Here is a 15,916-nt window from a genome sequence, read left to right as displayed (position 1 = left end):
CATGAGGTATAGATTGGGCAAATCACGAAGCGCCAAGCGTAACTTTCTCAACGGCTCACCCAACACAAGAAACGGGAGTTCTATGCTCGAAAAGAGGATGAGTTATACCGACTTTTCTTAGGGCTGAACTGCAAAGAGGCATGGAGGAAACTTAGAGAACATCGCCCTCCCACCCCTATCACCTGCTCGGACACATGGCACTCCTATGCACGCTCCCTCTATCATATCCCCCATTAGCCACCCCTACCCCCACCACCAGATCCCCGACGCACCACCTCCAGCTCCTTAAGGGTTATGACACTTTACTATGCTAACCAAAGAAAGATAACCGGTACACATATCTCACATATATGCTCTTTGACATCGTCTTGCAGAATTATGGGGGAATGTCACATTTCCTTATTGTTATAGCTTTAAGGGAAGACTTGTGCTACCTTCTTGCCATACCTTGTGTATGGTCTTTCATTTTTCCTGGTTTTCCTTGAGATTTTTCACTCAATGAAGGTTTACTTTGGCTGCAAGTCATTGAAACTAGATTTTGATATTTTATTTTAAATCGTGTGTATGTGATTGTTAGAGCGTCCACAAAGGAAAGCCTGCCGGTTTTATATTCAGCAAGCGTAACCAGGCTCAGCTCTGTGATGGCGATTCGGCCCTTGCCTTCAGCTTCTAAATCATAGTTTGCCTGACAGCTTGCACGGAATTTTTTCTGCTCTGGGCTTTTGTTCCGTATCATAGGGCTTTAATTTTCAACACAGAAGAAAATTTCTGCATTCCTGGGATCGCCATGCCAGACGACAAGCAATTGCGCGACTGGATCTCAGACAATCTTCATGCACTGCTAGGCTATTCCTTGCCTGCTCTGGTCTCTTTTCTGTCAGGGATTGGCAAGCGAGCAGTATCTACCACAGAGCTCGCCACACAGTTGGTCGAAAGTGGCCTCCCATCTTCTTCTGATACCCAGAAGTTTGCAGAAGAGCTCTTCAGAAGGTTTCCCCGTAAAGCCAGTGGGCCAAATAGCTACAAGCAAGCTGAGCGTGAGGCGATCGCACTCGCCCAAAAGCAGAAACAGTATCAGTTGTTAGATGCTGATGATGATGATGGTGATGATGATGACCCTGCTGCCGTAATTGTACCACCGCCTGCAAAAAAGGCAGAAAAACGCATTAGGAAGAGGGCGGCTCTGGATGCCTCAGATGATGATGATGAGGATGCTGCCAGATCATTCAAAGAGAGAAGAGTCCAGCGTGGTGATGATGACGACGATGATGATGACGATGAGGCAGAAAGAGAGAGGGAAAGGGAAGAAGACCAGAGAGAAAGAGAAGAGCTAGAGAGGAGACTGAGAGAGAAGGATGAAGCAGCCACAAAGAGACTTATGGAACCGAAGATGAGCTGGAGACAAGAAGAGGAGGTGAAGAGGCGTGCTGAAGCAGAAGAAAGAAAGGAGCTGCTACCATCATTAAGAGAGGTTAGTAGGCAAGTTTACTTGAAGTCAAGAGAGCAGAAAAAGCTAGATGAACTCAGGGATGCAATTGAAGATGAGCAATACCTTTTTGAAGGTGTGAACCTCACAGCTAAAGAAAGGGAGGAAATGAGGTACAAGAGAACTGTTTATGAGCTAGCCAAACAAAGAGCTAAAGACATTGACAACATTGTAGAGTATAGGATGCCTGAAGCCTATGACAAGGAGGGGGGTGTGCAGCAAGACCGGCGGTTTGCTGTAGCTCTAGAGCGCTACAAGGATCCCGATGGTGAAGAGGAAAAGGTCAATCCTTTTGCTGAACAGGAAGCTTGGGAGGAGCACCAGATAGGCAAAGCAACACTTAAGTTTGGTGCAGTGAACCGGAAAAAGCAAGAAAGTGATTACGAGTATGTTTTTGAAGACCAAATAGAGTTTATCAAAGCTGATCTTCTTGAAGGACATAAGTACCAAGATATGGAAGTAGAGGAAGCTGAAGAGAAAGAAAAATCAGCAGCAAAGTCAGCCCTGCTGCAACTGCAGGAGGACCGGAAGATGCTACCAATTTACCCTTACCGGGAGGAGCTACTGAATGCTATCAATGATCATCAAGTTCTTGTGATTGTTGGAGAAACAGGTTCAGGAAAAACAACTCAAATCCCACAGTACCTTCATGAGGCAGGGTTCACTCAGAGAGGCAAGATTGGCTGTACACAGCCTAGGAGAGTTGCAGCCATGAGTGTAGCTGCACGTGTTGCACAGGAAATGGGAGTGAAGCTTGGCCATGAGGTGGGATACTCAATCCGGTTTGAGGATTGCACCTCAGACAAGACAATTCTGAAGTATATGACAGATGGAATGCTTCTTCGTGAGTTCTTGAGTGAGCCAGACTTGGCAAGCTACAGTGTTATGATGGTAGATGAGGCACATGAACGGACACTTTCCACTGATGTTTTGTTCGGCTTAGTCAAGGATATCACTCGATTTCGACCCGACATCAAGCTTCTCATATCAAGTGCCACATTGGATGCCAACAAATTCTCTGATTATTTTGACAGTGCTCCTATCTTTAACATTCCTGGAAGGCGGTATCCTGTTGATATCATGTATACAAAAGCTCCTGAGGCAGACTACTTGGAAGCAGCTATTGTTACTGTCCTGCAGATCCATGTCACACAGCCACCAGGAGACGTGTTGGTGTTTTTTACAGGGCAAGAAGAAATCGAGGCTGCGGAAGAGATACTGAAGCTACGAACCAGAGGTCTGGGTACTAAAATTGCTGAGATGATCATCTGCCCAATCTATGCAAACTTGCCTTCAGATTTGCAGTCCAAGATTTTTGAGGATACTCCTGAAGGAGCCAGGAAAGTAGTACTTGCCACAAATATTGCTGAAACTTCTCTCACTATTGAAGGCATAAAGTATGTGATAGATCCAGGATTTTGTAAACAGAAGTCTTACAATCCACGAACAGGCATGGAGTCGCTGATAGTAACCCCCATTTCAAAAGCTGCAGCTCAACAGAGAGCTGGTAGGGCAGGAAGGACATCACCTGGTAAATGTTTTAGGTTGTATACTGCATGGTCTCACCAGCATGAGATGGAGGATAACACCGTTCCTGAAATTCAGAGAACAAATCTAGGGAACGTTGTTCTGATGCTGAAAAGTCTAGGCATTAATGACCTCATCCATTTTGATTTTCTGGACCCACCTCCTGCAGAAACCTTGCTTAGGGCCCTGGAACAGCTGTATGCACTGGGAGCTTTGAATGACCGTGGGGAGCTGACAAAGCTTGGACGGCGGATGGCAGAGTTTCCTTTGGACCCAATGCTTTCAAAAATGATTGTGGCATCTGATAAACACAAGTGTTCAGAGGAGATAGTGACAATATCTGCAATGTTGTCGGTTGGAAACTCTATCTTTTATCGGCCCAAGGATAAACAAGTTCATGCAGATAATGCAAGGATGAACTTCCATGCTGGCAATGTGGGTGATCAGATAGCTTTGCTCAAGGTCTATGAGACTTGGAAGGAGACAAATTACTCAACACAGTGGTGCTATGAGAATTACATACAAGTAAGGAGCATGAAACGAGCTCGTGACATCAGAGATCAGCTTGAAGGGCTGCTTGAACGAGTTGAAATTGAGCCTTCTAGCAGTCCAAATGATATTGAAGCAATAAAGAAGGCCATTACATCGGGTTTCTTCTATCACACAGGGAAGCTGCAGAAGAATGGCTCGTATCGTACAGTAAAGAATCCCCAAACCGTGCATATCCACCCAAGTTCAGGCCTTTCTGAGGTTTTGCCTCGCTGGGTGGTATATTTTGAGCTGGTTAACACAACTAAAGAGTATATGCGACAGGTTATTGAGATAAAACCTGACTGGTTGGTGGAGATAGCTCCACATTACTACAAAATGCAAGATGTGGAAGATGCTGGATTGCAGAAGCTGCCTAAGGGAAAGGGGAGGGCCAACATGGATTGACCACTGAGATGACATGCATAAGCATGAGTGGAGATCTCAGAAATACTTCAATGGAAGGCTGAGTAGCTGTAGATCCCAAGCCCAGAGCCAGTTTTTGGCTCTCTTCTGTATTTTCCAAAACTTGGCATCCTTTTCATGAAAGATTTTTTAATGGATGAGAAGTAAGTTGAAGCAAACTAGCTGTTGTTTCATCAATAGAGTGTCTTTTGATTACATTGAAGAAATTTGCTTCTGTGTCAACTTGTCTCAATGCCTGCAGAGATCTTCATAAGCAATGAGCATTTAAGCTTAGTTTTGATACTGTACAGGTTCTCTATCCGTAACACTTCGACAAACCAAATGCATGGATTTTAGGTATCCTTTCTGTAAGATCTGTGTGTCTTTTGGTCTGTATGATCTGATTCTTTGGGCCCTTACACCTTTTTCCCAGTGCAAGTTGAGTGCTTGTGGTTTTGATGATGTCGGTTAGGTCAATGCAATATTGTGGAAAGGTTAAGTAATCTGGTGTTAGCAAAGAAAGCCAGTTGGTAAGCCCTTTGTTTACTCTCTAGGACTTCAAGGCAATTGCAATTGTTTAAAAGATGAAGAGACAGCAGACTCCTACATACAACATATATATCTTTAGAAGTACCAAATGTGATAGAATGCAACAAACAAGTTGAAAATGCTGTATCTTTTCACACATGAAGGTTGATGGGTAAGTTGCATGATGATCAATCGTGCGGCAGATTACTGAACACTTGTGTCAGCCATGCATCTCTTGACATACGAGCTTGCATGGCATTGGGAACTGTGTACCTGCTGGCTGGTGCCTTTGATGCTGCCTGTCATGGCCCTGTGAAAATGGAGCAGTACAAGTGTGGGCATGGTGGTTGCAGAGTCAGAATATTTTATGATTCACATGGGGGGTGCCCGGACAGAGTTTAAGATGTGTGGACATCCCTAGGTGTGAAGGGGGGAACTAGAAACATTAAACTTTAATGTTTATTAAAGTTTGCCCCTAGGCCTTAGTGGCCCTAAGGAACTTATTAAAGTTTGGGGCCCTAGGGATTATTTTGGGGAGGAGCCACTTTTGGAGTAGTGCTTCTCTCTCCTCCCCCTCTCTCTAGCTTTTGGGAAAGGAATCGTGGAGTTTCTCAAGCGCATGTTCTCAAGCGTGGAAAAGAAGAAGAGAAGGATCGTTGGAGAAGCCGTGCTGCTGTTGCTGATTTTCTGAGTGCAAACCAGCCGTACAGCACTGTACGGCCAGATTTGCTGCAAATACCCTCTTTCTCTTCTGTTTGCTGGCTGCACATAGGAGCTGCTGCAAGGAATTCTGCTGCGCACAGGGTCTGGTCAGGCTGTACCAGCAGGTACTTTAGCAGTACCAAGCTGTACGACTGCCGTACAGTGTACGGACAGCCAGGTACAGCAAGTACAGTTGCTGCAGGCGGTGCAGTGGACAGGCCTGGTTACTCAGATTCAGGCGACCAGAATCAGGACAGCAGGCTGTTTGTGCAAGTACAACTCCTGGCACGTATCCCGAGGTGGTACAGACGGGTACAGTGCTGATTTTCAGATCTGTATTTTCAAGGACAGCATAAGAGTGAACACCAGGAGGAGGATACAGGCAAGTACAAGCACCTGTGTGAAGCAAGGTTGTGGATACAAGTGCCTGCAAGTACAAATTGGTGCTGTTGCTTCCTCCAGTACTGTTTCACGAGCTGAACTTGGTAAGCCTTGTTTCCGTTCATCTATCTCTCTTTCTACTGCTTGATGTCTGTTGCAGATATGAGTTATCTGGCCCCTTGTGAGAGGAGGGGTATGGCAGATTGACAAGGGTTGAGACAGAGTTTGGACAGCACATGTATGTTTGAGCTGAGATGATGTATCATGCACTTGAGTTATGCGAGATGTATGCCCATGGCTGGCCTGCTTAGTGATCTTGGCTGATCAGAGGGAGGCACAGTGTGTTATTGTGGAACACAGATCTGTGTGCATAGATCCTCTGTGCTGAGAAGGATTTGTGGGCCGTCAGATTGGACTTACAGGTGTAAACTCTAGGCTGATCTTTGTGTTGTACTCAGCCATTCATTTTATTATAATTGAATAAAGAAATACCGCAAGGGGCGCCAAGCTTTGGGGCCAACAGGTGTCGTTGTGTTTTCAGATTTGGGCACTCTAGCTCCAATCTGTGTTCTTTTCACATCTAGACTACAAGTGGACGGGTGACTGCTAGTCTACCGCACTCTGGTTTTCTATCAGAGGCCGGTTTCAAGGTTCCGTTTGCCGGGACCAATCATTAACTTTCTGAAGGGGGTGAGCTCGTGGTTGCTTCGAAGAAAGCCATCGCTGAAAATTCAGCAATCATGTCTGATACAGAGGAAGAGTACTTCTATCATGAAGAAGAAGAGCAAGAGACTTCTCCTGAAAGAGATGTATCTGAGGATATTTTTGCAGGAGAACAGGCTGCAGATGTTGAGCCTTATGAGGATGTAACACAGCCAGAAGATGTGCATGGTAAAGAGGATGATGATGCTCGGTTCAAAGATCGCTTGGCTAGTGTTATGGATACTTTTATGCAGCTCACACAGAGTGAGAGATTTGCTGAATTTTTGAGATCTCGCACAGAGCCCCGCACAGAGCCCCAGAAAAAGAAGAAAAAGGTTCATTCGAAGAATCTTCCTCAGGGTCATAGTGGTGCCATCCCACAGGAACCATCTTTTGGCCAGTTTCCGAATATGCAGCATGCTTATGGAGCAAACTCTCAGAGTTCCTTCTATGGACAGCCACCTATTCCTCAGCAGAATATGCATCCAGGTTATTTTGGTGGTGGCTTGGTGTTCCAATCCATGACTGGGGGTTATCCTCAGGGAGGCATGGGTATGTATGGGCCTTTTGGAGCCAATTTTCAGCCTGGCATGCAAGGGAATATGTATGGTGGTATGCAGTCCGGTATGGCTGGAAATATGTTTGCAGGCATGCAACCTGGGATGCAAGGCAATATGTTTGGTGGTATGCAGCCAGGTATGCATAATGGAATGTATGGAAACATGGCTGGAATGTATGGTATGCCTGGTGTGGGAATGGGAAATGTTGACCCAATGATGGGTATGAATGTTGGGGGCAGCAATCTTGCGAAGCCACTTCCATATGATAATCTAACGCCTATGGGAAAGGCGAAGGATTACAAGGAAGGGGGAGCTGCAGTGAAGTTTGACACTTTCAGTGGGGCCAAGGATAAATTGAAGGCACTTACCTTTTTACAGCAGTTTGATGCTGCTTTTTCTGGTGGGAATTATACAGAGTCCTCTAAGGTGAGGAAAGCTGCCACTTTTCTCAAGGGCAATGCTTTGCAGTGGTGGTCTACTCTTCTTTTGCAGGGCATAGCACCCACCACATGGGTCCAATTCAAACAGGTTTTCTCTTCCGTATGGCTCACATCTACATTTGAGGTGGATGTTATGACCGCATGGCACAAGCTGGATGCTTCAAAGTGTGATAGTTTGGAGGATTATAACAAGAAGTTTTGGGAAGCTCTACTCCCAGTGACTTCTTATCGTGCCGTGCCATTATCTGAGCAGGTTGAGAAGTATTGTTGTGGGTTGCCCAAGGAGGTACGAGATTACTGTATAAAGACGAGTAACGAACATGTCACAGATGATTGAAAATGCTATGACAGCTAATGCGTTACTCACAGGTGGTTCATCTGGGTTTAAAGGCAGTAAGAAATTGGGCAAGAAAGCTGAAAAATTTGGGCATGCTTCTCGTGATGCTAAAGGGTCTTCAGAGACAAAGTATAAGAAGTTGCCAATGCCCAAGAGGACTTCTGAGGAAAGACAGGCTTTGAGAGATGCTCAAAAGTGTTTTTACTGTACTGAAGAGGGGCATATGTCATTCAATTGTCCCAAAAGAACGTCCAATAAGGACCCTGACAATAAAGGAGAGCCCAAGCCAAAGAAACCAAAGCCTTCTGCAGGCTTAGTTCCTGATCTTGTGGGGGAGCAGCTAGGTGGTGAAGCTACAGAGTTGTGCAGGGCATGGGGCAAAGTGAGAGATCAGAATGCTTTGATCTTCTTTGACACAGGTGCTAGAGCCAACTTCATTTCACCAGATTTGGCTGGCCGATTGGGGATTCGCGCAGAGGAGATGGGGCCGTTACATGAGGCAAATATGGCTTGTCCAGGGTATGCAGAACCCGTTACTCCTATCATTGGGAAGCTTCGGCTTCATTTGCAGGGTTATGTGGACAGCGAGGAGTTCTTCATCATGCCTTTGGATGGCTGTGATGTTTTGTTAGGGATGCCATGGTGCCACAGGGTACATGCGGTGGTGGATACTTACAATAGGAAAATTACTCTGACTCATAGAGGGAAAGAGCATGTTTTGGATGTAAAACTCAAAGGGGAATCTGTTCCTATTGTATCCGCTTCGGCGATTTCATCAGTAATGAAAAAGCATCTTTCCGCGTACTTGATTTATGTAAAGGATGCACAGGATGATGAGTCTAAGTCTAATTTGTCAATGTTAGATAAAGACAGGACTGATTTCTTAAGTGGGTTTCAAGACTGTTTTTCCGAGTCATTGTCAGGAGAATTACCTCCTGAGAGGCCAGAAGATCATGCCATAGATCTGATTCCTGGTAGTACTCCACCGAATAGACCGCCATACCGTGTTAGTGCAGCCCAACAGGAAGAGATTATGAGTCAGGTGCAGGAGCTTTTGAATAAAGGGTTGATACAGCCTAGCTCATCACCCTTTTGCTCACCTGTGCTCTTAGTGCAGAAGAAGGATGGTTCTTGGCGCATGTGTATTGATTACAGGGCGCTCAATAAGAATACCATCAAGAATCGATTCCCCATACCGAGGATCGATGACATCTTGGACCGCTTACAGGGCTCCACAGTTTTCAGTCGTATTGACTTGAAAAGCGGGTATCATCAGATACGCATTAGACCCGAGGATGTGCATAAGACAGCATTCCGAACCACGTTTGGGTTGTATGAGTTCTTGGTTATGCCCTTTGGTTTGACAAATGCGCCTGCCACATTTAACAGAATGATGGACAGGATTTTCAGGCCTCATAGAGAGTTTGTGGGCACATTCTTTGATGATATGATTGTGCATTCACGAACTGAGGAAGAGCATAGAAGGCATTTGGCCATTGTGTTTGCAGAATTCAGAAACCATAGGTTGGTGGTTAATGGCAAGAAGAGTGAGTTCTTTTTGCAGGAGATACATTTCCTGGGGCATATTGTGTCTGGTCATGGAGTCCGTATGGATCCAGCAAAGGTGGAAGCAATACTTAATTGGCCAGCTTTGAGGACCGTGCATGATGTATGCAGCTTTTTAGGATTGTGTTCCTATTACAGGCGTTACATATGGCACTTTGCTGAAATTGCTTCGCCTCTTCATGCTTTGACGAAGAAAGCAACTCCGTTTAGATGGGCTAATCGGGAAATTACAGCATTCAAAAAGCTCAAAGAAAAGCTTACTTCGGACCCAGTATTGGTGTTACCGGACCTCCGAAAGGCTTTTGTTGTCCAGTGTGATGCATGTGGAAGTAGCATTGGTGCAGTTCTCATGCAAGAGGGACATGTTATAGCCTATGAGAGTAGAGTTTTGCAAGATGCTGAGAAGCATTTACAGGTGTATGAGAAAGAGATGATGGCTGTAATTCACGCTCTTTCTACTTGGAAACACTACTTGCTTGGGGCTGATTTCACTGTACAGACAGATCATCAGACCTTGCGTTATTTCCTCACGCAGACTAAGCTTTCAGAGAAGCATATGCGTTGGGCAAACTTTTTGTCAATGTTTCACTTTCAGATTGTGCATGTGGAAGGCAAAAAGAATGTAGTGGCAGATGCTTTGTCACGCAAGCCACAGGTCTCTGCAGTTTCACTTGCTTATCATCATGAGCTTGATGAAATGAAAGAGCAGTATGCCCATGATGAGGATTTTGAAAGGTTGTATGATCAGATGTCTGAGGGTCAGCGGCATGAGCACTACACTCTCAGAGATGGGTTTTTATTGATGCATGGCAGACTGTGTGTTACCAGGCCATTGCGACTCAAGGTTATGATTGAAAGTCATGTTCCACCGTATGCAGGTCATAGAGGTATTGACGCCACGGTCAAAGCAGTGGAGACTTTCTTTTATTGGCCAACCTTGAGAAGAGATGTTGATGCCTTTGTGAGGCAATGCATCGTATGTCAGAAGGTAAAGTTTGACCGTCAGAAGACACTAGGGTTATTACAGCCTTTATCTATTCCGGATAGACCTTGGGAGAGCATTGCCATGGATTTTGTATTTGATCTTCCACGGACACAAACGGGAAATGATGGCATCTGGACTATCATATGCAGGTTTAGTAAGCAGGCACATTTCATTCCCGTGAGGAAGACAATTAAAGTGGATCATATGGTGAAGTTGTTCATGGCGAACATCTTCAAGTATCATGGCTTGCCTACGTCTATCATTAGTGACCGTGATCCACGGATGACGAGTTTGTTTTGGAGAGGGTTGTTTGACAACATGGGTACAACTCTCAAGTTTTCATCGTCATTTCATCCACAGACAGATGGTCAGTCAGAAGAGGCTAACTCTACAGTGTTGGATCTTCTCAAATGTTATGTGTCAGAGCACAAGCAACAATGGGAAAAGTATCTTCCTTTGGTGGAGTTTGCATATAACAACACTGTACATAGCTCGACAGGCAAGGCGCCTTTTGAGATTATAGAAGGAGGGAAGAAGGTACCACCCATTTTGCATACAAAGGATAAGATCTTTGAGGCTGATCAGTATGTGGAGAGCTTGGATGAAGCTTATCGGAGAGTTAAGTTGGCCCTCCAGAAAACTCAGCTGAAGCAAAAGAAAGCCGCAGACCGTCACAGACGTGATTTACAGTTTGCATTGGGTGATTGGGTTCTTTTGCGTTTTGAAAAGGCTAGACTCAAGAAGATGAAGGGTAAAGAGCGCTTATTCCCTAAGTTGAGCATGCGATATTATGGGCCTTTTCAGGTTTTGGAAAAGATTGGTGAGGTAACCTATTGTTTGAAGTTACCAGATCACTGGAGGATTCACAATGCTTTTCACGTGAGTCTTCTTAGACCTTTCCGTGGGGATGTGCCTGAGGATGTATCAGATGAGGCTCAGCCGGAAGTTGAGGAACTTGATGAGGTTCTGATTCCAGAGCAGATACTGGCACATAAAGAAAGGAAGGTACGAGGTAAAGTTTCCCGTCGCTATCTTGTGAAGTTCAAGAACTATTCACCGATGGATGCGAAGTGGATGGAGGAAGGTGACTTAACAGATTCACCTCAGGTTTTGCAGCTTTATCTCGATGCCTTTGAGTTAGAGCCGACTCTTATTGTGGCTCATTCAGGTTCAGCAGAGCATGGGTCTGGAGCATTACCTGATGCTCAAGAGGGGGGTAGCACCTCCACTCCCTTGATACAGACAGGCTCAGATGACATCTAGAGGTCGCTTGGTGCAGTTTTTATCTCACCCGAAGGTACTGAGGCTGACAGTACATCTGTTTATGGGACTTCTATGATATATGTGTACTAGTCACATGGACATTTTTGTGGATATGTATGGTTCACAGTGGTATACAACTTGGACTATTACTATGCCATTGGTTTGCAGTGAATGTTGATACATGTGTATGGCTCAGAGAGATTGGGACGCTGATCTTGCCATATTGTATATTTCACTTTGGATATTTTGATGCATCACCAGAATGCAATCGAGAACGCTTGCCATTTTTCAAGAGGGGGGTATGTCATGGCCCTGTGAAAATGGAGCAGTACAAGTGTGGGCATGGTGGTTGCAGAGTCAGAATATTTTATGATTCACATGGGGGGTGCCCGGACAGAGTTTAAGATGTGTGGACATCCCTAAGTGTGAAGGGGGGAACCAGAAACATTAAACTTTAATGTTTATTAAAGTTTGCCCCTAGGCCTTAGTGGCCCTAGGGAACTTATTAAAGTTTGGGGCCCTAGGGATTATTTTGGGGAGGAGCCACTTTTGGAGTAGTGCTTCTCTGTCCTCCCGCTCTCTCTAGCTTTTGGGAAAGGAATCGTGGAGTTTCTCAAGCGCATGTTCTCAAGCGTGGAAAAGAAGAAGAGAAGGATCGTTGGAGAAGCCGTGCTGCTGTTGCTGATTTTCTGAGTGCAAACCAGCCGTACAGCACTGTACGGCCAGATTTGCTGCAAATACCCTCTTTCTCTTCTGTTGCTGGCTGCGCATAGGAGCTGCTGCAAGGAATTCTGCTGCGCACAGGGTCTGGTCAGGCTGTACCAGCAGGTACAACAGCAGTACCAAGCTGTACGACTGCCGTACAGTGTACGGACAGCCAGGTACAGCAAGTACAGTTGCTGCAGGCGGTGCAGACAATTGCTGGACAGGCCTGGTTACTCAGATTCAGGCGACCAGAATCAGGACAGCAGGCTGTTTGTGCAAGTACAACTCCTGGCACGTATCCTGAGGTGGTACAGACGGGTACAGTGCTGATTTTCAGATCTGTATTTTCAAGGACAGCATAAGAGTGAACATCAGGAGGAGGATATAGGCAAGTACAAGCACCTGTGTGAAGCAGGGTTGTGGATACAAGTGCCTGCAAGTACAAATTGGTGCTGTTGCTTCCTCCAGTACTGTTTCACGAGCTGAACTTGGTAAGCCTTGTTTCCATTCATCTATCTCTCTTTCTACTGCTTGATGTCTGTTGCAGATATGAGTTATCTGGCCCCTTGTGAGAGGAGGGGTATGGCAGATTGACAAGGGTTGAGACAGAGTTTGGACAACACATGTATGTTTGAGCTGAGATGATGTATCATGCACTTGAGTTATGCCAGATGTATGCCCATGGCTGGCCTGCTTAGTGATCTTGGCTGATCAGAGGGAGGCACAGTGTGTTATTGTGGAACACAGATCTGTGTGCATAGATCCTCTGTGCTGAGAAGGATTTGTGGGCCGTCAGATTGGACTTACAGGTGTAAACTCTAGGCTGATCTTTGTGTTGTACTCAGCCATTCATTTTATTATAATTGAATAAAGAAATACCGCAAGGGGCGCCAAGCTTTGGGGCCAACAGGTGTCGTTGTGTCAGATTTGGGCACTCTAGCTCCTATCTGTGTTCTTTTCACATCTAGACTACAAGTGGACGGGTGACTGCTAGTCTACCGCACTCTGGTTTTCTATCAGAGGCCGGTTTCACTGCCTGGTTGATCTTGTCTGCTCTCATTGGTACAGCCACAACTTCATATGGATGATGGGTGTAAGCGTATTTTGCAAGACCTTTAAGAGTTGTCTCATTTGGATGGGTGTATGCGTATTTTGCAAGACCTTTAAGAGTTGTCTTCATATGGATGATGGGTGTACAAGACCTTTAAGAGTTGTCTCATTTGGATGGGTGTATGCGTATTTTGCAAGACCTTTAAGAGTTGTCTTCATATGGATGATGGGTGTATGCGTATTTTGCAAGACCTTTAAGAGTTGTCTCATTTGCCAAGAACTTGATTCCCATCCTTGTCCATACTGTGATTTGGGTTCCAGGCTGCTCAACCTGGCTTCTGCTTATAAGTGGTACATGTCAGTGGGCAGAACTAAGGCATAAATGTTTTGAGGGTGGAATGCCAAATTTTTAGCTTAATTACCTTGGTCTATTTTGGCATCTACCCACTTGACTAGCCCATAACTATGTAGTCACCCTAGCTTCCAAGAATATAGGATTTGTAACATTCAGCTTGCACATGACTGGTAAACTGGGTACATCTACCCACCTGACTAGCTCCCTAGTTATCGTAACTGTAGTCACCATAGCTCCCAGAAATACAGGATGTGTTAACATTCAGCTTGCACATGACTGGTATACTGGGTAATGCATGACATCAAGTGTCCATGACTAGTGGTGTGTCTTCTGTGCTTGAGAAACTTGAAGATGCTAGTACTCACAGGGGAGCATGATTTGAGCTGCTGTGAGCTTTAGAGTGATGCATTTGAGAGCTGATGGCAATTTCTTGGCAAGGGTTTTCAAAAACTAGACCTGTAATCCTCTAGCATCCACTAACTTGGGTTCATCCTTTTCTGGCAGAGCACTCAACTCCAGTTATGATACTCCACAAGGTTGCTCTCGAATGGAACATGGGATGCATCAACCTTCCCGAACTGCATGTGTCTCTACTTCATGATCTTCAAACAAACCCAATCTCTGGCTTTGAAGGTACTATCCGAACGATGCTTGTCGGTCTCTCGGGCTTGCTTTGTTTGTGCCTTCCGTGTTTCTTCTTGGACTTTCTGCAACATTTGGTCTAGTTTCTTAACCACTTGATCTGCACCATAATTCCTTGTGGAAGTCTCGAGAGCTCGGGTCAGTGGACTATGCCACCTCAAAGGGAGTCTGCTTTGTCAACGTGTGCACTGGATGGCATTCTCCACCACTAGCAAGGGTTTGATGCCCTTGACAGTAACACCTCAGCATAGTGGTCATAATTTTGTGAATGCTCTCAGCATAGTGGTCATAATTTTGTGAATGCCATCAGGTTGGAGATGGAAAGTGGTATCACGCTCCAGTGAACTTTGGATCCCTATCCGAGATGATCCTCTTTGGAAGGCCATGTAAGCAGAACACCTCTCGGATGAAAAGCCTGGCCACCTCCTAGGCACCTGCATCTGAATTGCAAGGAATAAGGTGGATCTGCTTAAGCAACTGATCAATGACGGGAGGATACAATGATTTTGGAGCCTCTGGCACTTTGGCAATCCAATTACACATTTCAACTCTAGAACTGGTAATGAGTGAAGCATGCCAGTGGCTGCTTTCCATGTGTTTGGCTGTGACTTCTAAAAGACCTTGCAGAGTTGTACACATTTTGATGCGCGTCTTGCTTCACGTGAGGCGAAAAGGAAGAGACAAGATCATTTTCCCAATGTAGGGTCCTCGCCGCGGTGTCTTGAAACTGAAACACCATGTTCTTCCTTTTTTTTTTTCCCTGGGAAAAAGATCTTTCTATCAGTTAATAAAAAACAGCCACAAAGGGCTAAATACAACCAGCGCCTGTCTACTGCAGGCACCTCCATCTCCTCTCAACAAGGCGGCTGTGTGTGCGTCCCCAGTCAGGCAGCCATACAGGCTGCGCTGCCTACCACAGCAGGCGGCTGTGTGTTCATCTCCAGCAGCTGTGCTCCTACAGCTAGGCGGCCGGCGGCGACTGTGCTCTGCAAACAGGCGGCTACTTCTCCATCTCCAGCGGGCTGCTCAACCTATCCATAGGCGGCTACGCCTCCTCTTCCTCCACAGCAGGCAGCTGTGTCCTGCACAGCGGGTGGTTGTTCTCCTTTATAGGCGGTTGTGCCTCCTTTACATAGGCGGCATCTCCTTTCTTCAGGAGGTTATACTTTTCCCCAGGCAGCTATTCCTCTCGACATGCTGCTGCACCTTGGTGTCTCTCTCAAGTAGCTGCACACAAACACCTTGGGTATTGGTCTTCTATCAGCAATCTACAAGTAAGTGAATTTCAGATTTAAGTAAAGAACTTTGTGGTAAATCTGATAAGGGATTCTCTCTACGGCTAACACCCATTCGGTGCCGGGTAGTCCAAGCTTTTGGAGAACCGCGGTCCAAAGGTGCCGAGATCGGGAGAGCCAGGCGTTAGTACGGGAGCGCCTGTTTGTGCGTGGTCCTGGAACACCAGTGGGGCGCTCTCTGCGGAGTCCAGTGAAGGCACAGGACCGTAGAGACTTGACCACTCAAGTGGTCGCTCTACTTCGAGCCTTTTGTTTGGTACTGTATTCATTTGTACATGGACATCATGTGGTTCTTGGAACCCATGGAGCATTGTATTTGTTAAATACTCCCAATAATATATCATATATTGAGGGGGGGGGGAGGGTCGGCCCGTTCCGGCCCCAGTGCTGGTGTCCATCTATTTCATTCCATTTCATTTCAATTTCAAATTGTGATATTAAGTTGTGCTATTACGCGTG

At 45.7% G+C, this 15,916-nt stretch overlaps 1 protein-coding gene across 4 annotated transcripts in view; it reads left to right on the top strand.

The window, feature by feature from the left end:
* Positions 1–469: 469 nt before the first annotated feature.
* The window catches only part of LOC147628654 (pre-mRNA-splicing factor ATP-dependent RNA helicase DEAH1-like), a 46,266-nt gene continuing 30,819 nt past the window's right edge, over positions 470–15,916 (top strand). Inside the window, exons 1-3 of one of the 4 annotated variants that reach the window (XM_086813858.1) lie at positions 470–4,110; positions 4,258–4,303; positions 14,025–14,153. In XM_086813858.1, the coding sequence (XP_086669984.1) occupies positions 788–3,949 (3,162 nt within the window). In that variant the 5' untranslated portion in view covers positions 470–787 and the 3' untranslated portion in view covers positions 3,950–4,110; positions 4,258–4,303; positions 14,025–14,153. The remainder of the gene's footprint in view (positions 4,111–4,257; positions 4,304–14,024; positions 14,154–15,916) is intronic. The other 3 variants (XM_086813860.1, XM_086813859.1, XM_086813862.1) reach the window with 3 other exon arrangements.

This window comes from Cibotium barometz, chromosome 19, assembly GCF_041138505.1.
Source record: "Cibotium barometz isolate CiBa-2024 chromosome 19, ASM4113850v1, whole genome shotgun sequence".
Classification (NCBI taxonomy): domain Eukaryota; kingdom Viridiplantae; phylum Streptophyta; class Polypodiopsida; order Cyatheales; family Cibotiaceae; genus Cibotium; species Cibotium barometz.
Note: the sequence above shows the minus strand (reverse complement) of the source record. Positions and strands in the feature narration are given on the sequence as shown.